The sequence below is a fragment of the Lycium ferocissimum genome, chromosome 9 (assembly GCF_029784015.1).
Source record: "Lycium ferocissimum isolate CSIRO_LF1 chromosome 9, AGI_CSIRO_Lferr_CH_V1, whole genome shotgun sequence".
Classification (NCBI taxonomy): domain Eukaryota; kingdom Viridiplantae; phylum Streptophyta; class Magnoliopsida; order Solanales; family Solanaceae; genus Lycium; species Lycium ferocissimum.
In genome coordinates, this window is record NC_081350.1 from 41,539,592 (window position 1) to 41,564,289 (window position 24,698).

The window sequence follows — 24,698 nt, forward strand, 5'->3', positions numbered from 1 at the left end:
TCTAAAATAAGATTATAATTGGGTGAGAGAAGAGAAGTCTAAAATAAGTTACATGCATGTCTCATTTTTATCCAACATCAACAATGGTACAACATAGAAAAAATTGCAGAACACAGCTTAAAGTTTAAAATAAAGGCCAAACAAAAAATTGAGTGTACAATACTTTGCTATGCTACAACTGTGACAAGTTTGTTCATTCTGTTTTACTTTTCCTTTCCTTTTTCTGGTTATGCACACAACAAAGAATTGTTGGTGTTAGCGCTATATTAAAGTAGGTGTTGAGAGAAAGTAAAATCTCAAACTTGTGAGAGACAAGGACCGGGTTCGATACTATATTCTTGACCATAAGCATTCCTACAATAAGCTGTAACTTCCTTTCCTGGTGTTGCTGATGTTAGTTGTATCAGTTGCATTGTTATATCAGTGCATGGTACTGACTTGCTGCAGTTCAAATTTATGGCGATATCCGTGCTTGATGTTCCAAATATGTTCTGGTAAACAACATTGCTGATTTGCACTCCAGTTACCTATCATGAAAAGGGTAATGACACAGTTCATTCATCTAGAAAAATACTTACCTGCACCCGGTGTTATACACCAAATCAAGAATTTTAACGTTATCCAGTAAAAACTGTGAGTATGAAAGATACATGTCGTACATTTATTGATTTGGTGTAAACATTAGGTACGAGTAAGTTTTTATCTATGCTACTCGGACTCTTCAAAATGTTGTCACACCAGTGTCGGATCCTCATGAACTGCAGTATGGTTGGAGGATCCGACACGGACCATGCCCAAGGAAAAAGATGTCCGAGTAACGGTGATTTTGGAATATATTTGTTGCGTCCGAAATAGTGTTGATAAGGTATCAAGAGGTATTTCCAGTAGACATTTTTGAAGAGTCCGAGCAAAATAGGTTTTTATAGAGCTGAATATGTATTTAAAGCGGTGTTAAATTGTATTACCATTTCCTTGCAAGCCCCTCGAACATCACAGTAATCCTGGTCAATTATGATGGGGTTCTTGACTGAATTAAATTCAAGATTCTCAAATGTGACATCTCGTACATATCCTCTGCCAACCTATTCACATCATGACATTCACAAGAAGTTAATAGCCAGAGGCAGATGGAGTATATATATACTATGAGGTCAAATGAATCCATTATTTTCGACACGTAACATGTGATATATTGAAAACCCACTAAAATGTCAATAAATACTAAATTATGGACCCGTCAGTTTTGAATCTTGAATCCCCCTCTATTTAAAATCAGTGCGTTAATACCTGCCATGTCTTGATACGAGCTCCGTTTGTAGTTCCATAGAAGAAAGCATTGCTCACATGAATGTTCTCTACTTGAGCAACACTTCCCCCTTTTCCTAAGCTTCCAATGCTGAATACAAGCAGAGTAAAAAGATTTCATTAGTATTAGGTAGGTAATATACACTATTAAGTTAGCAAATTATCCTTATCTATTTAATCCAGATAAACATGAGATCTTTGAATTCTTCTTATATCCAAAGTTTAACAACTGCTATAACTGCTGAAGATTATTTTGTTTTTGCTTCTAAAGATCACTTACTTTAGTCGAGGTTATATACACTTTAGGAACTCTTATAGTCTCTTGTCACCTCTTTTTTTGGGGCATCATAATATAGTCTATTGTTATTAGAAGATTAAAACATCAAAGCAATGGGTGTGGTGGGATGGTTGGGATCTCTCTGCCTTAACAGGAGGTCTCGGACTTGAGCCCCTGGAATGAAGAACTTTCTTGGTACTGAGCGCTTAACCCTCTTAGTTGATCTACCCGGCGCGAATCTAAATTAATTGGACCAATGGTTTGTGGACTATGTTGCTCGTACTATCCATTTTTGATGTTGCACCTGTGTCGGATCCTCTAAAAGTGCACTACTTTTGGAGGATCCGCCACACACCTGGCAGCACATTTGAAGAATCCGAGCAACATTGGTTGTGGATATCAATTAAACTACTGCAAAACACTGATGGAGGAGACAACCTTATACCATGACCTGGTCCACATTGAATGTTGTTTATTTGGACATTAGAAGAGTAATCTCCAATTGAAATGCAATCGTCCCCTGTTAATCACAAAGCTAAACAAGTCAATACATGAGCAAATATTGATGCATAACACAAAACAATTAACAAGTTAAGAGTACCACTGCTTATTTTAGAATTTGTAATTGACACGTAGTGAGAAGCCTGAATGTGAATCCCATCTGTATTTGGACTATTTCCCGGAGATTGAATCCTTACATTGTCCACTTTGAAGCCATTGCATCTCTCTATAAGTATATGAGTTTGGGCACTGTTGGCAAAGTAGATGTTACTGATGGAGCTTTGACTGCAAAAGATGAACTTCAAGGCCTGTGCAACAAATTAATAAGTGAAGAATTAACAACTTTCTTTTGCTTCTCTTTAAGTCATAGTCTACATGAACTTCTAAATATATTTAGTGTATGTTTCTGGTATGACTGAAGTCATGTTTCTTGTATTTGGTTATAAAAAAAAAAAAAAAAAAAAAAGGGGGGGGGGGGGGGGGGTAGTCGGGTTTCCCTCACGTATGAATGGAATTCATTTTCCTTACAACTATTTTATCTTTTAACTTTATATTACTTGCCAGGGACGAAGCTAGCATTATCCTTACGGTTTCGGTAGAACCAATAGCTTTAGCGCAAACCTTGTGTTTGTGTTAAGAGTTCGCTTAATATGTGTAAATAATTTATCAAGAAGTCGGTAACTTTCTTTTTCTAGAATCTAAAATCCAAAAACTCAAAATACTAGCTCCGCCTATGTCACTTGCTTCAACTAGCACTTAGACATTAGTGTCAGTCTTTAAAACTCAAAATTTTCATCAAGACACTCTTCAATCTACTAATATCATTATTAGCCTTTGATATAATATTTTTTCGAATTTCTTTTTCTCTCACAAACCAAAAGCCGGAAAACATTTGTCAAGTAAAATTTCTTTTGTAATACCAAACATACACTAGAATTAAGAATTCAAAATCAAATGGTGTCAAGAAATACATACAGTGGGAGCTAATTTTGTGCATCCTTCCTGAAAAGTAAATAAAACATTAAAACCAATCCAAGTCAGAGACCATGCTAATGAAAGTAATTACAGTATGAATAGAACTGATATTAGTTCAGAAACAAAAAAGTGTAGGTGAGTTCTTTCATTCCTCCTGAGCTTTGGCGGACAGAACTGCCTGGTATTTATGTCGGTGTCGTGTGCACAAGTTGATCTGGACATTACAGTTATCGGAAACAAAACTTAGTTCTATCTGTGACATACCATTTCAGGGTGGTATCTACATGATTGATCCCACCATCCTTGTCCCTGCCCATCAATGGCTCCTGAGCCATCAACAATTAGACCACTAACATTTCTGAAAGCCAGCCATTGACTCGGATCTTGCCCTGTCCATATACTAGGTGAGCTCGGTGCAACAAGTCTACCTGATATCTACAAGAGTCATAGAAATTCACACATTTCACTTAACTTGACGTTTCCTAGATAAAATTTAACTTATATACACTGACAATGTATTGAATTGCACTTGACGTTTCCCAAATAGAATTTAACTTATATACATTGACAATGTAACGAATTTTTACAATACCGTACTACAATATAATTTGTTGTAGCAAGTTGTTTGCTTTAACAATATCGTAATCTCAACTGTTTGTGATTTAGCTTATATAAACTGACAACATAATGAAATTTTATACTACCAGTGCAACTTAGCTTGTCATAGCAAGTTGTCTACTTTATTTTCCAACTAGTTCGACTATTAAGTGACAATAGTGTAATAGCAATTCCTATAAACTGTCAGGAAGTTAAACTATTTCGAATGTTAAGAGTGGTTTATGTTTTGCATACCACAAAATAGATGTTCTCAGAATTGCAAGGACCCCTCAATGTCACAGGACTGAGAAAAAATATCATATTTTGAGGAATAATCACTTCAGGAGATCCAGCTGATGACGAACATGCATCATTCCAAGCATTAAGTAACGCCTGGATAGAAAGAAAATAATTTATTAATTACTAGAGCAAAAAAATTAAATAATAAAGGAATATAGCCACGGGTTGTGTAAGGATAGATAGGATCCAGCCACACTTAACTAGAGGTCTCTGGTTATCGAGTACGAAAAAATATTCTGGTAGGGAGCACTTTCCCCTTTAACAGGCCTATGCGGCGCGAATCCTGATTAGTCGGGGCCCTATTGCAGCTACAAGACACCAGGCGGGAAACCAACCAGGAGCGCTTTCCTAGGCCTTATGCGGCACGAAGCCGGATTAGTCATGGCCCCAATGCAACTACCGGACACCAGGTGGGAATCCAACCAGGAGGCGCTTCCCCCTTTAATAGGCCTTTTGCGTCACGAATTCGGATTATTCAGGGCCCCAATTCAGGTATCAGGCATCGGGTGGGAAACTAACAACAAAATAAAGGAACAAAAATATAAGAAGACTTACTTGAGAATCATCTGTAATGCCATCAGCAGCAGCTCCATAATCCAGGACATTAAAACTGCCAGCATATCCTATTATACTTGCACTATATATTCTTGAATTTGTCAAGCCAATTAAAATGAATAAGAGAACCAAAGTTTTCTACAAAAAAAAAAAATAATAAGAATTACTGTCAGATAAATTCTAAATGGTTATTTAATAAAATAGAGAAAAAAATAAAACAAATAAATAGGATAGTACTGAGCATCAAGAATCCTTACCATGGTATATGAAGAGTTAGAGGAACACATTTAAACCTGGTGATTATCTGCATCATGACCAAACAATAATGTTTAATAACATGAGTTATTGAAAAAGAAAAGAAGAAAGTCATGCATTTTTCAAAATATTAGTGATGAAGATAATCTTGGTAAATGTAGCTTATCAGACTTCATTTATAACTTCATTAAATGCTTCAATAATGTAGAGTCTAGATTTAAATTTGAAATGAAAAAGAAGAAAGGATTATTCAATATAATGAAGAAATGAATATGTAAAATGCCAAAAAAAAAAAAAAATAGTGGAAGATAAATATAAAACTTACAATGGCAAGTGTGCATGATCTTGAATGAATTGATTTTCTTTGTGTGAAGTGCAGAAGTGGGAGATTTTTATAAATGGGAATTTTTGCCATTGTGGGAAAAGATTGAAAAGAAAGCAACATATTAAGTTTACAAATTTGGAACGGTTTAAGATAAGAATATTTGTCAGATTTTGAGTGTAAAATAAGTTTGATTCATTGGGAGAAAAGTTGTACAATTTGCCAATCCAAGCATACGTACAAAGGCCAAAGCCAACACTTTATTTAATGTTTATGTTATCATAAGAGAAATTTATTATCAGTTTGGTGACTTCAAATATGTGTTCGTGATCCAAATCATCCACCAATGCAAACACAAGTTAGATCCTAATGCAATACTCCCTCCGGATAAAAAAGAGTATCCACTTCGCCATTTGCACGTTCCTTATGAAAATTGCTAACTCCTAGACAAAAATAGTTAATTTGACTAAACTGCTCATAATTAAATAGGTATTGGGATTTGATCACAAAACACTTAATAGGGGCAAATCTGGAATGATAAGGTTAATTCTTTCTTGATTTGATAAGCTGACACTCTTTTTGACCCAATAAAAAAAAGGCTAAGTGGACACCCTTTTTCGGAGAGAGTAATAGGTAAAACTTACTACTTCCTCCGTCCCAATTTATATGGCACCATTTGACTAACCAAGGAGTTTAAGAAAGAAAGAATTTTTTTTTAAAATTTTGTGGTCCAAAACAAGTCTTAGATAAATGTATCTCGTAAATCATCTCATAAAGTTAAATTATTTCTAAATATAAAAAAGTGACATTCTTTTCGGGCAAATTGAAAAAGAAAGTGTGTCATATAAATTGAGACGGATAGAGTATTAGATACCTACAGAGTTAATGATATCTAATAAGTTCTATGACCCACATTTAACAATATTGATCTTTTTTTTAAAATTTATATTTTGTATCTCTTTTTGTGAATCCACTTTATTTTGCATACTTATATCAACCTAGCTTTTTTGCTTTCATATCAGGTCGACACAACATAGAGTTTCAAAATTAAGTCCAATACATATGTCCACAAACCAAAACATAAATAGATATCATATATTTCAGAATACACACTCTTAATTTTAGAATTTACAATGTCTAAATTATGGATCTGTCACTGATTGAAACCGTCTAAAATAAAGGTCAATATTGACTATCTATTTTAGCTTAACTAATTCATTCCAAAATAAGTAATTAAGTCCTTACTTACTAAAATAGAAGAGAGGTGCCAAAAAACCCAAACTTTTTTTTTCTTTCTTTTTATTTTATGTATTTCTTTTTTGAGTGCATTATTATACTATGAAGGATTGATTGGACATTGAGGAGGTAAAGAAGAATTGTATTTTTTAGATGGCTTGGACTTGTATGCCAAGCAATTGTTGCTTTAAAGGTTTAAAAAGCTTTACACTAATGTTATTTTATTAAACTATTTTTATCCCCTTTCTAATTTCGTCAATTTTTAATATTAATACTCATATATTTTTTGGTCATGTCTCCACGTGACTGATCCATGACGTGTTTCAAAATTTATGGATTATGGGCTAAAAAAATCAAAAATTCTTTTCCTATATTCAAGTCATATGTATTAAGTATAACTCAAATTGTATTCATTGGACGTTTTATTCTTTCAAATTTTTTTTTAGTGGGCTGGTCTTTAATACATTTGCACCAAAAATTAACAAAAACACTCCTTCAAATGGACTAATACAAAATAATAAAAATTTTTTTGAAAATTTTTCTATGTACTCCATTTTCCATACGCTTAAAAAAATTTTTAGATCCGATCACACAAAATTAAAACAAAACTTTTTTTTTTTGTCACACTTTGTTTTTGTGAGTTGGGAACTTTTGCCTATGGGAGGAAATAAATTCGTTTTTGTTTTATTTTTAAGAAAGGAGAGAGTCAGGGAGAACTAGTGGACTTGAAGAACATTGAATATTTTTCATGGAAGAGATGAAGGGAGAGAGAAAAATGTGGATATAAGGGTTGCTTTTTTATTTTGTATATTTTAGTTATGGAGTGTAATTGAAAAATTAAACTAAACCAACATACTTATGTAGATTTGAAGGTCATTCTTAATGAATTTATGCCTCTATAGGCATAAGTTTGATTTTGAATGGAAAAAATTAAAGACCAACCCATTTGAAGGCCAAAAATTAAAGAATAGCACAAAACAGGGACAAAGTGCAAATGACCCAATACCAATTTGGGCTGAATTCTTCATATTTGTTGGACCTTTGGACCAAATAGCTTTGGGTGCAATTGCACAAAGAGCCGATTTTGGCAACCATTTAAGCCACAGCCTAAATTCATAATTTTTTCAAGTTTAACCACTTCAATTAAAGTTTAAAAAATCACATATAAAGTTATAAATATTGTTGACTTTTGACATATTGTTTGTTCAAGCAAACTTTCAATATACGCATCTGAAGTTTGGCCTCGAACATGTATATCTAAATTTTCAAAGATGTATGTCTATTTGAAACCGAGAGAGTTTTTCTAAAGTTTGAACTGCCAAACTTCGTCTCTGCCAATGTTTTAAAGTTTTGCTAGTAACACCGATTTAATTTAAAATTCAGTTTTTATATTCACAATTAAAGATACACTTCCTCAAGTTCGCAGCAATGGTGATTTTTAGGTGGTGTTTTAATTTATTCCATGAGATCTTGTATATAAGAGTTGCTGAATATTTTTTTTCTCCTATTGATAGGCTTTGTCTCAAGCATTATACTTCAATTTTGCGTACAATATATTCCAAACACATTATTGTATAAAACTTAAAAATAAAAAAAAATAAAAAATAAAAAGACGAAAAGACATAAGTGAGGTAGTTTTTTTTTTCTAAAAGAAAATTATCTATACTGGTTAGCAGTTAAATATTTGAAAAGACTGACTATAGAATAAGTAAAAATGAACGTAAAATGTTATATAAATCCTTCCCCCCTCGTTATTTTCTGGTCCTTACTCCTTACACACAACAAACATACATGGACTTTTAGATAGAATATGTTATAATTCAAAGGTAATAGCAACATCCCATAATTTAAGTATTAAACTGATAAACATAAGTAATTCAGGGAATTTTTTTAGATATTAACTCTATTATTATTATATTACTCCCTCTTTTTCAATTTTTATGAGTGTATTTGAATGGTACAAAGTTTAAGAATGAAAGACAGACGTTTGAATCTTATGGTCTAAAACTTGACAAATAAAATTTTGTGCCTAGAATCATTTTATTAAAGGTAAATTGAGAACTTTAGAATTAAATTGTTGCTAAACATATAAATGTGTTTTTTTAGGATCAACTAATAAAGAAAGCGTGTCATGTAGATTGAACGGAGGGAGTACTATATTTACGGTCACATTAAGAGCCCGTTTGGATTAGCTGAAAAAAAGTGACTTTTAAGCATAAGTGCTTAAAATACTTTTAAGTGCTGAAAGTTATTTTATAAATAAGCAGTTACGTGTTTGGATAAAAGTACTTAAAGGGTTTTTAGAAGTAAGGTTAATATTGAAATTAACAGAAAATATAAGAGATAAAAGGTTAAACGTCAAACCAAAAACATTTTAAGCAAAAAAAAAAATTGAAAGCCTAACTGATTTTCACTTATTGAAAGACTTTTAACTTAATTTAAATTGTTTTCTATTTTTATCAAACACTCTAATAAGTTAAAAATGACTTATAAGTTGGTCAACCAGCTTATAAGCCAATCCAAACAGGCTCTAAATCTACACATCACGGAAAAAGAAAAATAGAAAACGCAAAAATCCTTGTCACTCCACAGTGTTCAAAGTTTCAAATCACACTCCCAAAGCACAGTCCAATTCAAGATCCAATCTTTTCACACATTTTCTACACAAAACTTTCTTGAAATTTCCTCAAATTTCTTAAAAAATTTCCCGAACTCAACAACCCCACATTAAATCCCTTCAAAATCCCATTTTTAACCTTCCAATTGAACCCTTTAATTGTTACAACTCACCACAGGCTTACCCTGTTATAGCTTAGTATAGTTGAAGGTGTTAAATACCCATTTCTTATTTCACTTTCAGATTTTGAGAAATGACTAAAATGTTCCCTTATCTTTAATAGTAGTTTTAAATTAGTCCCTTAAGTATATCTTGATCAGTTTTGACCCTTTAAGTTTATGAAAAGTAATCCCCGTCAGATATTTACCAATCTTTAATAGTTAAATTTCTATGGAAATTGTGAAATTTAAAAATATTAAATGAAAACCCACATTTGGGTGTACAAATTTTGTAATTTTCATTATTATTGATCTATTTCAAGATTTAATTTTGGTTAAACTTATTAAGGCATAATTTTGATGCTTAATTTTTGTTAAATTTTGTCTGATTATTTGGTTTATTATTTTCTGCTTCTGATATGGTTTTCTTATTCACAAGATTCTTTGGAATGTTGACGAAAATATTCTTGAAGTAAAATGGCAAATTCTTGGAGAAGAAACCAACAAATCAAGATCTTCACACCCAAAAATCTCCTTCTTTTCTTCTTCACTTCTCTTCTTCTTCTCATTTTCCTTTATCTCACTTCACAAACCCAAATTCCAAAACCCATTAAATCCCTTAAAAATCCCATTTTTACCCCTCCAATACAACCCTTTAATTGTCATAATTCACCACAAGCTTACCCTATAATAGCTAGTATAGTTGAAGGTGTTAAATACCCTTTTCTTTTTTCACTTTCAGATTTTGGTAATTTACCTGAAAAACCCCATAAGAATATTCAAAGAATACTTAAAGGTAAACCCTTTAGAAAACCTGATATATCAGGGACTATTCAAGAATTATTGGAAAAAATGAAGGGTCAAAATGGTAAAAATGGGATTTTTATTGATGTTGGAGCTAATGTAGGAATGGCTAGTTTTGCTGCTGCTATTATGGGGTTTAAAGTTTTGGCATTTGAACCTGTTTTTGAGAATTTACAAAAGATTTGTGAAGGTATTTATTTTAATAGAGTTGGTGATTTAGTTGAGGTTTATGAAGCAGCTGTTTCAGATCATAATGGGAATATTACCTTTCACAAGGTACTTTTTTTGCTAAATTTGGTGTGTATATATATGTTTAGGGTTTATTTTCTGGTTGTATATAGTTTCCTTAATTATTTACGTGGATGTGTTTGATTGGGCGCGAAATAGCGTTTAATAATTGTGGTTAAAATAAGCGATAGATGTTTGTGTGGTTATAAATCATTTCATTAAGGGTAAAATGGTCACAACTGAGTAAAAAGGAAAATGTGTTGCATAATATGGTATGGAGGGATTACCTAAGTTAATTGTATGGCACTTGTGTTTGGTTTTTTAGCAGTTTTGATATGTAGCTTGATTATGTTAAATTTGATAGTGTAACTAGTTTGCGAAATAGAATTCGTGTAACTCGGACATAACATAGCTAAAGAACCGACTTTTCGCCGTAAGGGGTCATTTGGTAGGGTGTATTAGGTAGAATAATGTTGGGACTGTGCAAGAATTGTTGGAAAAAATGAAGGGTGAAAAGGGAATTTTAGTTGATATTTGTGGTCTAAAATAAGCATAGATAGATATTTGTGTGTCTGTAAATCATTTTAGTGAGGGTAAAATGGGAGGTTTAAAGTGTCATTGTTTGGAACGGACTAAAAAGGAAAAATTGTTGCATAAATTGGGACGGAGGGAGTTTCTATGTTAATTGTATAGCACTTGTGTTTGTGTTTTTAGCAGTTTTGATATCTAGCTTGATTATGTGAAATTTGATAGTGTAACTAATTTGCTAAATAGAATTCGTGTAACTCGGACATAACATAGCTAAAGAAATGACCTTTTGCCGTAAGGGGTCATTTTGTAGGATGTATTAGGTACAATAATGCCGGTACAAAATTTTAGTACAATGTGGTTGCAAATTTAAATCCGGGACAACTAATACCAGTATTATTTATACACCCTATTCAGATCATAATGGGAATATTACCTTTCATAAGGTATTTTTCAGTTTAATTTGGTTTATATGAGTATTTAGGTTATTTCTTTTGCTGATATGGTTTGTTTTTTATGTTCTAAGTCGAGCATTCATTGATTAATTGTATAGTACTTGTTGTTTCGTTGTAACTTAGCAGTTGGGTATCTAGGCTCTAGCTTGACCGTTGCTGCGAAATTTGATATAGTAACTAATTTCTAAATAGCATCCGTTTAACTCGGACATAACATAGCTAAAGAACTGACCTTTACCATAACATTCCCCAATCGATGGCTCTGAATTGATTCAATTACTTCATCTGTCTTATTTGAACTGACGCTTTAGCTCAAAAAAAATTGTCCCAAAATAATTTTCACTTTAGGAATTCAAGACTAATATTGACAATTGTTTCCAACTATACTCTTAACATTGAAGAAGTAGTTCTTTTAATAGGAGTAATTTAGTAAACTATACCTTTTGTTTATTGTTTTCCTTTATGGGCATGAAAAGAACTAAAACGATAGTTAAAATGGGATGGAGGGAGTATATGAAATCATGAGTAGTTATTCTTTGTTTGTGTTTTCCTTTATCATTTTGGACCTATGTGAGATGGAAGTCCGAAGGAGAAATAAATGACACTCATTCCGTTTTCACCTTATGAGCCTGTTGCTGATTCTCAATGACTGCTGTGGGGATTTGAATGATATTATTTACCTTAAAAAAAAAAAAAAAATAATAATAATAATAACTAAATAAAAGAAAAAAAAAGGCCCCTTGAGACAAACAAATTGAAACGAAGGGGGTATGTTTTTTGTTATTTTGTTAGCCACCGCACTGAAAGTTCTTCTTTTCATGTATTTGTTCTTAGTTGGTTGGTCGGCTCGACAATAGCGCTGTCTCAGCCACTGGTGCCAAGTTGGCTTTTAAGTCAAATGAACAGATTGAAGTTCAAGTTAAAACTATTCCTCTTGATGAAGTTATCCAAGAAACGGAGCGTGTTCTGCTCATAAAGATAGATGTTCAAGGCTGGGAGTATCATGTACTTAAAGGAGCATCAAAGTTATTGTCGAGGAAGAAAGGTGAAGCACCTTACCTAATCTACGAGGAAGACGAGCGATTGTTGCAAGCCAGCAATAGCAGTGCCAAGGAAATCCAAGAGTTTCTTCAGAGTGTGGGATACAACCATTGCACTCAACAGGGTACAGATGCACACTGCACAAAAACAGATTGACATGGTTATTCATTTTCAAAAACACTTCAGAATCAATACATGAAATTCTGAAAATTTTTGCTACACGATCAACTATCAAAATTTTTTGTGTGATAAGCTTAGAGTGGTTGGAGACCGAGGACCTGAGGGGCCAGTTGTTCAATGTCGAGCTCTACTTTTTCAGGAATTGGGCAGGGTGACTGATAGCATGCTGAGGGGACTGCAAAAATACTAATTTTGCTGATAGGTTTGTGGTTGGGTAAAGTGAATGATGACTTTGGTTAGTGGCAGGATGTTTTCTCACACTTTTTGCTTTTTGGTTTCTAGATATGTAATGTGTGCACAGGCCATTTATAGTGGTTTTCTTGTAGAGGTTGTTGCATTGGTCTGTGTTTTTTCCCTTCTTTTTCTCTTTGTTTCCATTGGTGAACTTGTTGATCATTAAGTACGTCTAATATAATTCTTTTTAATGACTTCAATGTAGTGTATGGGTGGATGACTGACCATTTAATGATGGATCAAATATGGATATTATATGTATTATCCAAATATCCGTATTATCAATACCCATTTGTCTGCTCGTTATTTTTCATGAATTCTTGCTTCCGGGAGTCTAAGCTTATTTGGCTTTTCGCTCGTGTTCTCACCTGACTATTCCTAAAACTATGGATAATACAGATATCGCTAGTATCCTTTGGTTAACCCGTTTTTTTTCTCCATGTTAAATATGGGCTGGCTGGTTATTTTATCCGTTTTTGTTTAACCCGTTTTCGACCCGCCTATTTGCCATCCCCTTTTTGTTGGCTGTCTTCTTTGAAACTGTGTGTATGATGCTCTATAAGTGTGCAGGTCAAATTACATTAATGATCCTGAGAAAATAGTTGATTAGTGGTGTTTCAAGATAAACCTTCATTAATAGCATCTTTTCCAAGTTAATACTTCTTCTGTGTTTAATGAGGTCAAATTTGTTGTTAGGTGGAGAGTTGTCTTAAAACACTTATATTCCTTTTCTCCATCTGCTTTATGGCATTAAAATCACCTTTTACTTCTCCATTATGAGTGGCTGTTTTCACATGTAAAAGGGTGAAAACAAAGTGTGATTGAAGCTCCAATTGTTGAAATCCACTGCTGCAAAGTTTAAGCCCCACCCAACTACTGTGAGAACAAAGTAGACGGGCAAAAAAGGATTCTATGTGCAGATGTGAAAGCTCTATCAATAGAAATATTCTAGCTTATTTCTACTTAGAGAGGACTGGTTCCCTTGTAAGGATTGCAAACCCATCCAAATCACTTACAAGGAAAGAGAAAATTATGTTGGGAGTAAGAATCGAAAGTCATAGTTCGTTAGACAAGGCCAACGTGTTGTGCATCTTTGGTGTTTTGCTTGTGGAATAGAAAGTTATAAAATTAATAGAACCTAAAATGAATAAAACACTAGATAGATGATGAATAGAAATCACTAAAACTGCTAGTAATACCACTTAAAAGGGAGGATAGACCATCCACAAAGTTGCTCATTGGCTTCACCTTAGACGTTCATGAAAGGAAACATTGACAAAATGTCTTATCTCATTCTAAAGTACGAATCGAGTTATAACATCTGGGAAAACAAAGCCTTCTTGTTAGAAGGTTCACATATATTTGAGAAGAAATAAAGCCAATTTGGCTGCCCTCATTGGTAAGAATACACATGTTTAACCGGGGGATAGATTTATTGCAGCAATATGGTCAATTTGGTTAATGTAATGTTAGGATTTACAAGTTTCAATGGATGGTTTGAGAATTATCCATTGCAACAATTTGAGCTAGCTGCAAAACTCAACAGGGAAATGATAGAGCAGATACAAACATGTTAGGTCGAATAGCTTAATTGACACTCCTACTTGCACCGTTTTTGACATCCCTGTCCCCTTACTTGACGGGGTTCATCCCAACACTAAAGTTATTCAAAACTAGTTTTTTAAACGCCTCTTACCATTGACCGAGCTTATGTGGCATTTAAGGGTGCTGGTTCTAGAATTCTAGTTCAAGCTAGTTTACTTCAGGCCTCTAAATGTAACCTGCAGAATCTTCAATTTGCCTACAGTGATACCTCAACATTGAACTCTTGCTACTTTCTCCTAGCCTTTTTCACTGATAACTGAAATGTTTCTTTTAACATGGTATCCAACCAACTTGTGCACTTCCACTAATCCATTGGGTACGTTTTACCTCCCACCAGTACAAATACCGAATTACTTTGCCCACTGGCTTAGACAAATGGGAATAAACAAATACCCTGATACTTAGCAGTTGAGCTTTATGATGGTTTAGCTGCTAACTCAGATTGCAACTCATGCTTTTTCAGATATCAATAAAGAACGAAGAGAATGCCACCGGGGCTTCGGTTCAGTGGCAAACACACGACATATAATGTATGAGTGAGACACACGTCATGAGAACTCTGCTACTAACCAAAGAAGTCTTATATTTAAGTGGAGAAAGATAGAGAGGTAGACTAATTAATATTCACCGAGTTTCGAACCATGCGTCAGATGACGTTTCGAGATTTCTCAGTTATCGAGGAATAAATAAATAAGTAAACAAACATGAAAGACAATGTACATTGATAAACTACATCTAAGGAAATGTTATAACTGAGGATCATATCAATACCTTTGCTACAATGTTGTTCTTTGAAAAATGCTTGTTTTGTGAGTTGTGATCTTGACCATGAAACTGATACGGAAAATTACTTGTTCCTCTATTTTGAAAAACTTCACTTCTCCACCATAGCTTAATACAGTTGCTTCATGTTCTTTTTGTAAAAAAACAGTCAAAATACATCAATGAACTTCACAAGAATGTCTTAAGACTTGTGACTCAAATAAGACAACCTTTAAGTTCCAAGAACTGTTAGATACTTCCAAAAATTACTGGAAAAAGTGTCTGCATCTCTCTTTAAAATAAACCGAAAAATTGGAAATTTTAGCTACCATAGCTCCCAGTTTATAGATGACAAATTTCTGTTGACACTGAAAAAGCCAATTGGCAAACCTCACTTAGAGCAAGGATTGACTTTTACTAACTTCTAGGTGAGGGTGTCAATTGCGTGGGCTATATTTTGGGCAAGCTCAAATGGTCGAAGCGCACATATACCCTATTTTGAAATTACTATTTAAGTCATACTTGTCGTGCCTAAAATTCACAAATATACTGCTTCACAACAACTTTAGCTATTCTAGGCCGAATTCAGTCATTTTTTGCATGAACTTAAGCCATAGAAAACTTTAGACACCGCAAAGTAGAGATGCCAATTTTTTTTAAAAAAATAGGATGCATATTAGATAACGGTATTCAAATAGGGCACCCGTGAATTTTTTACATTTAATATGGACTAATTGATGAAGGGTCATGTTATAATACACTCAATTTTTGCTAGGGCCAAGATGTGTGTGTCAATTGCGGGCTAAATAATGAATCATAAACCATCTCGCTGTACTCAAATTTCGTATTTGTTTTTTATTTTTTCATTTTAATTTATATAATTACCTAATCAAACTACTCCTTCCGTTCACTTTTCCTTATCTTCTTTGAACTTTTCACGTTGTTTAAGAAATAATAAATGGAACACATAATTTACCAATATACCCTTATTAATTGATGCACATTTTTATTGGATTTGAAAAATGATTTGAAGTGAATAATTAATATTATAGGTAAAACAGAAAAAAAAAATTGTCTTCTCTTGATATACTAAAAGTGGCAAGTAAAACTAAAAATCTATTTTTAGAATATTGGACAAGTAAAAGTGAACGGAGGGAGTATTTCCTCTCTCCCAAAATGAGTGTCATCTTAACAAAAAAAAGTTTGCTCCAAAATAAGTATCATCATAGGAATTCAAGATAAAATTGGCAAGTATTTCCAACTACGGCCTTAACATTAAAGAAGTTGTAGTCTTCTTTAATATTGATCAATTCTCAAAATACAGCTAATAAATAGGGATAGTTTAATAAATTCAACATTATATTTTTTGATTTCTTAATAAACGTGACTTTTCTTTAGGGTGACACTTATTTTGGGACGGAGGGGAGACCAATCCAAAAGATTATCTAGGATGACACTTATTTTGGGAAGAAAAAAGACACAACTCCCTCAGTTTCAATTTATATGATACACTTTTCTTTTTACTCAATAAAAAAAAAGGACATATTTTCTTATTTAGCCATAATTTAACTTTAAAATTTACTTTTTACGCTTAACCAGATAATTTACAATCACACAACTATCTTTGCCTTATTTTAGATCACAAGATTAAAAAATCGTCCTTTATTTTTTAAATTTCGTAACAAAACTATTGCGTATAAATTGAGACGGAAGGAGTATAAGTTAAATCCGATATTTTATATTACTACTACTTTTGGCTCACTAGGATAAAGGTTATATCAGTCATTTTATTTTAGATATTTAGAGCAACGGTGGGGAGAGACCAAAAGGAGTGTGCCTTATCTAGTAACATGCGGTTGCATGTTTTCGTTATTACCAACAACATTTTAGCACTTCAAACAACTGCTTCACTGTTCCCAATTCACTTCTTATTTTCTTTCACTAAATTTAGAAACTATTAAATTTATTGTTTTAATGGCAAATTCTCTGTGTTTCACCCCCTTAGCTTCCTTGAATGTCAATAAACCAGGTATATTTCCAGTTTCCATTATTCTTGTACTTTTTATGCCTTTTTGCTTAATGGATAGTTGTATATTTGTCAATTACTTGATGCATAGGCCTTTTCATGTTTTCTTGTTTATGGTTCTGCAACTGTGTGTAGAACATAATGTTTTTGGTTTTAAAGATTCATTTTTTAACAAGAAGAATTGTCGTGGAGTGGTGAGTACTCCTTCGTCCTTAAACATATGTCTCGATTTTGAGCTTTCGATATGGATTCGTCTTTTATCTCGAATGTAGGACTTCCTGACACGAATTCAGATTTACACCGGCCCCAATACTGGTACCGGACACCGGGCGGGAACAACAGAAAAATTCAAGTTTTTTTTTTTTTTTTTTTTTTAAATTTTATTTTATTTGGGAACTTTTGCAGAAACAGCTAAATTCGTTGTCTTAATGGCAAATTCTTTGTTTTTCACCTCTTTTTGCTTCTTTGAGTGCCAATAAGCCAGCTATATTTCCAAGTTCTATTTGTTCTTGTGCTGCTTATTATGCCTTTTTGCTTAATGGGTAATTATGCTTTTTGTCAATTAATTGATGCATAGGCCTTTTCAATTTTTCTTGTTTTACGTAATATGTTTGGTTTTAAAGATTCAATTTTTTACTGGCAAATTCTATGTGTTTCACACCTCTAGCGTCCTTTCAGTTTGCCAATAAATTAAGTATATATATAGTAAATTTCTGTTTGTTCTTGTGCTTGTTATGCCTTTTTGCTTAATGGGTATTTATGTTTTTTGTCAATTACTTGATGCATAGGACTTTTCATGTTTTCTTGTTTCTTTTTTGTTTGTGGGTCTGCAACTGTGTTTATAACTAATGTGTTGTTTTAAACATTCGATTCCTTTACCAACGAGGGGTGTCGTGGAGTGGTATGTACTCTTTCATACTTAACCAGAGGTCTCGGGTTCGAGCTCCAGATGGTGTCACCTTTGTTAGAGAGCGTTTTATCCCCAATGTAAGACTTCCCGATGCGAATCCTGGTTTAGTCGGACCCAATACGATTGCAGGACACCGGGTGGGTGCAAAAAAAAAAAAAGATCAATTTTTTTAAGACCTTTTTCAGAAATAACAAAATTCTTTGTCCTAATAGCAAACACTGTTTGTTTCACACCTCTAGCTTCCTTTAACTTTATCAATAAATTAGGTATATATAGTCAATTTCTATTAGTTCTTGTATTTTGTGTGCCTTTTTGCTTATTGGTAGTGCTGTTTTATTGTCAATTACTTGATGCATTGGCCTTTTCAAGCTTTCTTGTTCATTTTTTGTTTGTGTATGTAAACGTGTTTTGGTTGTAAAGATTCAATTTTTATGCGAACCTTTTATGTAGTAATTGGGATTTTTGTATTCTTGGCAGGTCTAATTAGTAGTAGTGGGAGTTGTGCTGGAAGAAAGATCCAATTGATTAAAGATGTTACCTACAGCTCCAAGAGTAACTTAAGAGTCGTGGAAGTGAAGGTAAATTTGGACTTTTATGGATAGATATTAGTGCAAATTTGCAATTGAATGTGCTAAATCAATATGCAATAGCTGCTTTTGCTTGATAGTGCACAAAATCAATGGGTTCAATTGTACCCAACATTTTTCAAATGGAACACAAAAAATCACTAGAATTCTAAAAATATGAAAATTGGAAGTATTCAACCCATAATTTCAGAAGTGTAATCCTATCACTCTATTTTATGTGAAACATGAACAGGCAGCATAAATTTCTTTCCTAATGAGGATCTCTTTGTCGCTGTCTTTGTCGTTTCTCATTTCTTATAAATTCAATAGTGAAGTTCATAATATGGAAATCCTAAGCTTATTGTTACCTGTTATTATGAAGGCGTACTTGAGTTCTATAGAAATGTCAGTTTGCTGCAGAATTTTTTTTTTCGCCCCCTTTATGATCTAACTATACCAAATTTTCTTCTCTTTCCTTGAGTTGGCTGTATTTTGCTAGAGATTAACAGTGTTCTCTATTTTCTAGGCCACTGACAGTGATAAAGACACAAAAGTAAGGAGCATAGTCTGTCAAAATTGTGATGGAAATGGTAAGTGATTGATGCATATTTGGTGGATTTTGAGTTCTCTCTCGTCATTAATTATAAGGTTCATCGGACTTCTCACTCTCATGCTGTTTTGAATTTCAAGTGACTAACATTTCTTAGTATTGTAACTGTGCCTTTCCAGCATAATGTTCATTTTATCTTTTCCTTGGATTTGTTGTCTTAATGATACATGCATCAAGTAGTAATTTGACTCTTGATGTTGACTGCTCAATCGGAGAACACCTCTTTTACGATCTTCTCTCAAATTATTCATCAAAGTTACGTGAGAATTACAACGTGTCTGAGTGAAAAGTATCTAGTTCAAAGACTTTTGCTAATGCTGCAGTCCTATTGGTTCCTCACTGTGTTGCATACTAAATTTTGCCTTCCTCACTGTGTTGCATACTAAATTTTGCCTTTATGGTTCTTTTCTTGCTTCTACTCATTATTTTGTATCCGCAATTATTTCAGTATGATATTTTCGGTTCTTCAGAAGTAGATATATGCATATTCAACTTGGATTTAGTTCAGCACTTTCCGTTTTTTATACGCTATATTGCTTTCAGGTGCAGTGGCGTGCTCACAATGTAAAGGCACGGGGATTAACTCTATAGATCATTTCAACGGGCGGTTCAAAGCTGGCGGACTATGTTGGCTATGCAGGTACAAGCACACTCAATATTCCTTTTGGTGATTATGGTTTCATGTTGGTATTTAGTTCTTAAGCAAGTTGATAAAAATGCTGCAATGGCATGTTATTAATCATATATCCTTCATGTTTGCATTTTTTTTTTCAGAGGTAAAAAAGATATGTTATGTGGTGATTGCAATGGTGCTGGATTTCTTGGTGGATTTATGAGTACGTTCGATGAGTAGACTTCATATGCACTGGTCTCAGAGTGTAGGTTCAGGAGGCAAATTCAGAGTTTAAATTTGATGGGTTCAATTTTTAAAATTGTCAGTATATTGACTTCATTGTACTTCTAATTATGTGTTCAGAATTTAATATTTATAGAAATTTTTGTAACTTTTCACATGTGTCTCTGGTTTTCATTTCAAAACCTTCTTTAGCTTCACTTCAGTCATGCTGCCACAAAATCTCTTTAGAACACAATATAGTGTTGGAAACTTGGAATAAGAGGAAAAATAATAATTCTAAAAGCTTTCTTCAGACATAAAGAGTTTTGTGAAGTCGACAAACATATTTTAGATGAGCGATATCTATTGTTACAAAGAAACTAAAATAAGGTAGGTAATCTAATTTTGTAAATCACAAGGAATGTAATTAATAATCCCAGAGGGAATCCGGATCTTGAATGAACCTCAAAGCCATGCCAGCTTAGAGTTAATTCTTTCTATGGATAACCTTTTTTTTTAAACCTAATGTAGGCATTAGCCATTTAAAAAGATGAATTTAGGTTTCGGAGGTAGGTCAGTGTTATTAAGGCAAAATTGAAGGTAGATCTCGGAAAGTATTTCAAAAAATAGCAGAAATTATACCTCAAAAAGATACACCGACCTTTAGAAATAAATTAAAGATAGCAAAAAACTGCAAAAATATAAGTGTAAATTCCCGCTATCTTTTTTTCTCTTTTTCCGAATTGTTTTCGTCAAATCTAACCGATTGAATTTGATAAATATCTGATAGAGACTCAAAGTGTTAATTTTGCTAAACTTAAAGGACCAAAATTATTAAATAACTTAAGGGACTATTTTGAACCTATCTTCAAACATAAGGAACCATTTTTATCATTCACTAACTATACAATAATGTGGCAAAATCAGCAATGGAAAGAGCAACACCAGTACGAAAAACCCACAATGATCTACTGACGTGGCACCATCTATTTTTTCAACATTAAAATTTTCGATTGTTACACACAAGTCATTCGAGTTAACAATTAAAAACACACTTAAACTAATATTTTTTGGCGTGTTTTTGAACTATCAGTTGGTTTTTTTTCTTTTTTTTAGTTGAATTATTAGTATTTTTATGTTAAAACACACTTCGAAACTGATTAGAACGATTATATATTTGCGTTTTAATACCATTGGTAAATATTTCGATTGTTGTTACACACAAGTTATTGGCTTAACGTTAATAATTAAAAGCACACGTGAACTTATTACTCTTTCACGGATTTCACACTCTACTCGAACTATCACCATTCATATATTAAAACTTTCGCAAATTTCACACTCTACTTGAACTATCACCATCCATCATAATAATATTATATTAAAAATAGGAAGCCTCTTAATTAAAAATTAGATTACGATAAAATTTCACACTCTACTTGAATCACCATCCATCATAATAATATTATATTAAAAGTAAGAAGCCTCTTAATTAAAAATTAGATTACAATAGCTTAGTGCATTGATAGTTTTTCTCTTCTTTTATTTATGTAATATTGGATTGAGATTTAAAAATTAGTCGATCGCTTATTATTTCAAAACAAACAAAAAATGTAAAATCTCTTCATTTTCTCCAATTCTTAAATAATAGATCCAGTATCATAATTTTTTTGTACAAGAAAAATATAAAAAAAGTAAATTCATCTTCCCATAAACAATAACTTACTTGTAAAAGTGAAGTCTCTAAATTCAACGAATGAAGTTTACCCTTCCCCTGTAATTGTTTCTTTTCTTGTCTTTTCCTCTTCTCTTATTTAAGACATTTAAACACAATAACTATCACATTAAATTAACTAAATATTAGATAGAAATAGAAAAATAACTAAATGCATAACCAATTAAATTCAAATTTTGATACTGTAATCACACTTATGAAAAGACTATCATAACTTTATTTGGATTTCGCATTATTTTCCCAAACAATTTTCCCTCCAAAACACACTAATAAATATAGTAGTAACTTATTTCAATTCCCAATTGAACAACTAAATTGATCCGTATTTATGTAAAGTCTTTACACACTTTGTGTATTTTATATGTATAACAAATTATACGATTGGTTTAAGTTTTTAATGAAAATGCAAATTAAATAGATTGAAGAAGAGAAATGGAGAAACCAAAAAAAGGAAGAGAAATTAATACTAATGCTTTTAACACTCATTATAGTCACATTTAATGCATGAAATAAAAATAGAATGTGGATGAAGGAGAAACGTTGTGGCATGGTTAAAAATTTGGGAAAGTTATTTTCGCTTAAATGACTCAATTTTTTATTTTCCTTTTTTTTTTTTTAAAATAGGAAAATGGTCAAAAAATTTGAAAAAGACCGGACAAGTAATCATGGACTATATACGATATAGATTGGTTATGCGGAAAGGAACGTGGGTGTAGAAAAGGGGGTATAAAAAAGTTTCATGCATAGCTCATAATGTTTTGAAAGGTTGGACTCTCATTGTTTTCAGGTTGGAAGTAGTAAATATTGAGACATTTACGTATAAACATTAAAGATTAAAATGAATAGAGAAGTAGTAATTGACACATTTATTTTTGAATAATAAGTAATAAGTAAATAGAAATGTTATGTAGAAAAACTCATAAAAATCCAAAAAATGAGGAAAAGATAAAATTAATGCACCACATTCTTTATATTATTATGATTACCCAGTTATAATTTTGGTTGGGAAATGTAAAAGTGAAGTCTCTAAATTGAATGCTGAATTGTTTCTTTTCTTGCTCTTATTTAAGCTACTATCACAGGAATGGTATACGTGATGATGAAAAGTGGTCATAACTTTATTTGATCCTTTTCCATCAATTTTCCTTTTTAGTTACTTTTTCCATTGAACAACTAAATTACTAAATCTTTACACACTTTGTGTATTTTATATGTATAACAAATTAAATGTTTTTAATATGCTTTACAGTCCACCAAAAAAATACGCAAATCTGATTTAATAGAAGAATAGAATGTGGAGGGAGAAACGGGAGTGGAAAATTTGGGAGAGCACATTCTCAATATTTCCTTTTTTTTGGTTAGGGGCTTGGTAGACCGGACAAGTAATCATGGACTATATCTGGATTCGCGCTGCGCAGGTCTCGGGGGAAGCGCTCCCTATCGATTTTTCGATAGTTTGGCTCACATTCTTTGTTGGTTGGGAAATGAGGATTTTGATGCTGAATGATAGGAAATGACTTTTCCATCTTTTTTTTTATGCCATTCGGAAAATGTCAAATATGCCATCCAATTTTGACTCATTTATGCCATCGAACTATAAATGATTCATTTATGCCATTCATCAATAAAATGATTCATCATGCCATATTTCATTAAAGCTAGTTTTACAATACCATATATGACACGTGGCCTCCAACTAGATTATGATTGTGAGTGGGTAAGGTGTATGGGTCGGATTTTTTATTAATTTGGTATTTAAAATTACGCTAGTTTAATTAAACGACGTAAATCTCTAATTGGAGGCCACGTGTCATATTTGGTATTATAAAACCGGCGTTAATAAAAAATGGCATGGATGAGTCATTTTGATAACGGCGATACCCGTAAATGAGTCAAAACTATTAATGAATGTAAACGAGTCATTTTATAGTTCGATGGTATAAATGAGCCCCTTTCTATAGTTCGATGGTATAAATGAGTCATTTCCTATAGTTCGATGGCATGAATGAGCCAAACTATTGACGAGTGGCATAAATGAGCCATTTCCGATAGTTGGATGGCATATTTGAGCCTTTTCCGCTCAATCTATCTTAGGGTGTGTTTGGTATGAAGGAAAATGTTTTCTTGACAAACAAGTGGGCTTCTCACTTATTTTTTAGTATTTGGCAAGTAAGCAAAAAATATTATCTAGGAGAACACTGTGGGGGTGGGGAGGAAGAATCACTTATGGAACTTGTTTTCTACAAAGTCATTTAAGAAACTTGTTTTCCTAAGGAAAATGTTTTCCAAACAATCAACCAACCAAATATGAGAAAATTGAAAAACATTTTCTGAAAAATGTTTCCCGCCACAACGAACACACCCTAAGTGTTTCGATTTTTACACACAAACTATTGGTTTAATTACTAAAGCTATTAAATCTTTTGAGGAGCATTTGAGCAATGGTGAACTGTTCAATAAGGACCCGTAACAAGAAAAAGGAGAAACTTGTCTGCTGTAATTGTATTGTAATGGTAAAGCGCTCATGTCAAATGCTTAGGTTGAAGATTGATCTTCTGATGTTTTTGCTGGGAAATGAAGGTTTTGATGCGGAATGCTGATAACAAAATATATAATTGAGCAAAGTGGTAAAAGTTGATCCTTTTCCGTTTTTATTTGATAATGGTCAAAAACTTGAACTATCACTTTTTTGTGAGTTTCACACCCAAACTATCAGTTGTTCTCTCTTCCTATCTAAAGTGTTAACCATCTATGTAGTAAAACACACCTATTTTAGTAGTCAGGTAGGAAAAGGTAGGAAAACGGGCCAACTGATAGTTAGCCTAATTAGGTTCGAGTGTGATAGTTCAGGTAGGAAAGGGAACAACTGATAATTGGGGTGTGAAACTCACGAAAAAATGATGGTTCAAGTGTGTTTTTGATCATTAACTCTTTTTATGTTTATTTTTCCATAACTACGATCTCAATATTACACATAAATGTTCTACCAAATCTTGTGAATTGAGATCGAGATCCTTGGCTTCAGAAGGTTGCTGGTCTTCAGAGGGCTTATAGTTAATTTTGTGAAAAACCATAGAAAAC

At 32.8% G+C, this 24,698-nt stretch overlaps 3 protein-coding genes across 6 annotated transcripts; 2 read left to right on the top strand and 1 right to left on the bottom strand.

Moving 5' to 3' along the window:
- Positions 1-64: 64 nt before the first annotated feature.
- On the bottom strand, positions 65-15,265 carry LOC132030850 (polygalacturonase QRT2-like). Of its 4 annotated transcripts, none has more exons than XM_059420608.1 (12): positions 14,945-15,265; positions 12,173-12,291; positions 4,768-4,814; positions 4,511-4,648; positions 3,911-4,048; positions 3,323-3,493; positions 3,059-3,085; positions 2,184-2,391; positions 2,021-2,102; positions 1,288-1,396; positions 966-1,082; positions 65-527 (listed from the first exon to the last, which is right to left on the bottom strand). In XM_059420608.1, exons 3-12 carry the CDS (start codon positions 4,795-4,797, stop codon positions 297-299), a joined length of 1,251 nt encoding a protein of 416 aa, XP_059276591.1. In that variant the 5' UTR covers positions 4,798-4,814; positions 12,173-12,291; positions 14,945-15,265; the 3' UTR covers positions 65-296. The 4 variants fall into 4 exon arrangements, with proteins under 4 accessions (XP_059276591.1, XP_059276590.1, XP_059276594.1 ...); XM_059420607.1 differs by lacking the exon at positions 14,945-15,265 and adding an exon at positions 12,433-12,573; XM_059420611.1 differs by lacking the exons at positions 3,911-4,048; positions 14,945-15,265 and adding an exon at positions 12,433-12,573.
- On the top strand, positions 9,576-12,768 carry LOC132030851 (uncharacterized). Its single transcript, XM_059420612.1, has 2 exons — positions 9,576-10,178; positions 11,948-12,768. Exons 1-2 carry the CDS (start codon positions 9,576-9,578, stop codon positions 12,308-12,310), a joined length of 966 nt encoding a protein of 321 aa, XP_059276595.1. The 3' UTR covers positions 12,311-12,768.
- Positions 15,266-16,805: 1,540 nt separating the features above from the next.
- On the top strand, positions 16,806-20,058 carry LOC132069520 (protein BUNDLE SHEATH DEFECTIVE 2, chloroplastic). Its single transcript, XM_059462855.1, has 5 exons — positions 16,806-16,964; positions 18,349-18,449; positions 18,964-19,027; positions 19,591-19,687; positions 19,822-20,058. The coding sequence occupies exons 1-5, from the start codon at positions 16,910-16,912 to the stop codon at positions 19,898-19,900; spliced, it is 396 nt and encodes a 131-aa protein (XP_059318838.1). The 5' UTR covers positions 16,806-16,909; the 3' UTR covers positions 19,901-20,058.
- The last annotated feature ends 4,640 nt before the right edge of the window (positions 20,059-24,698 follow it).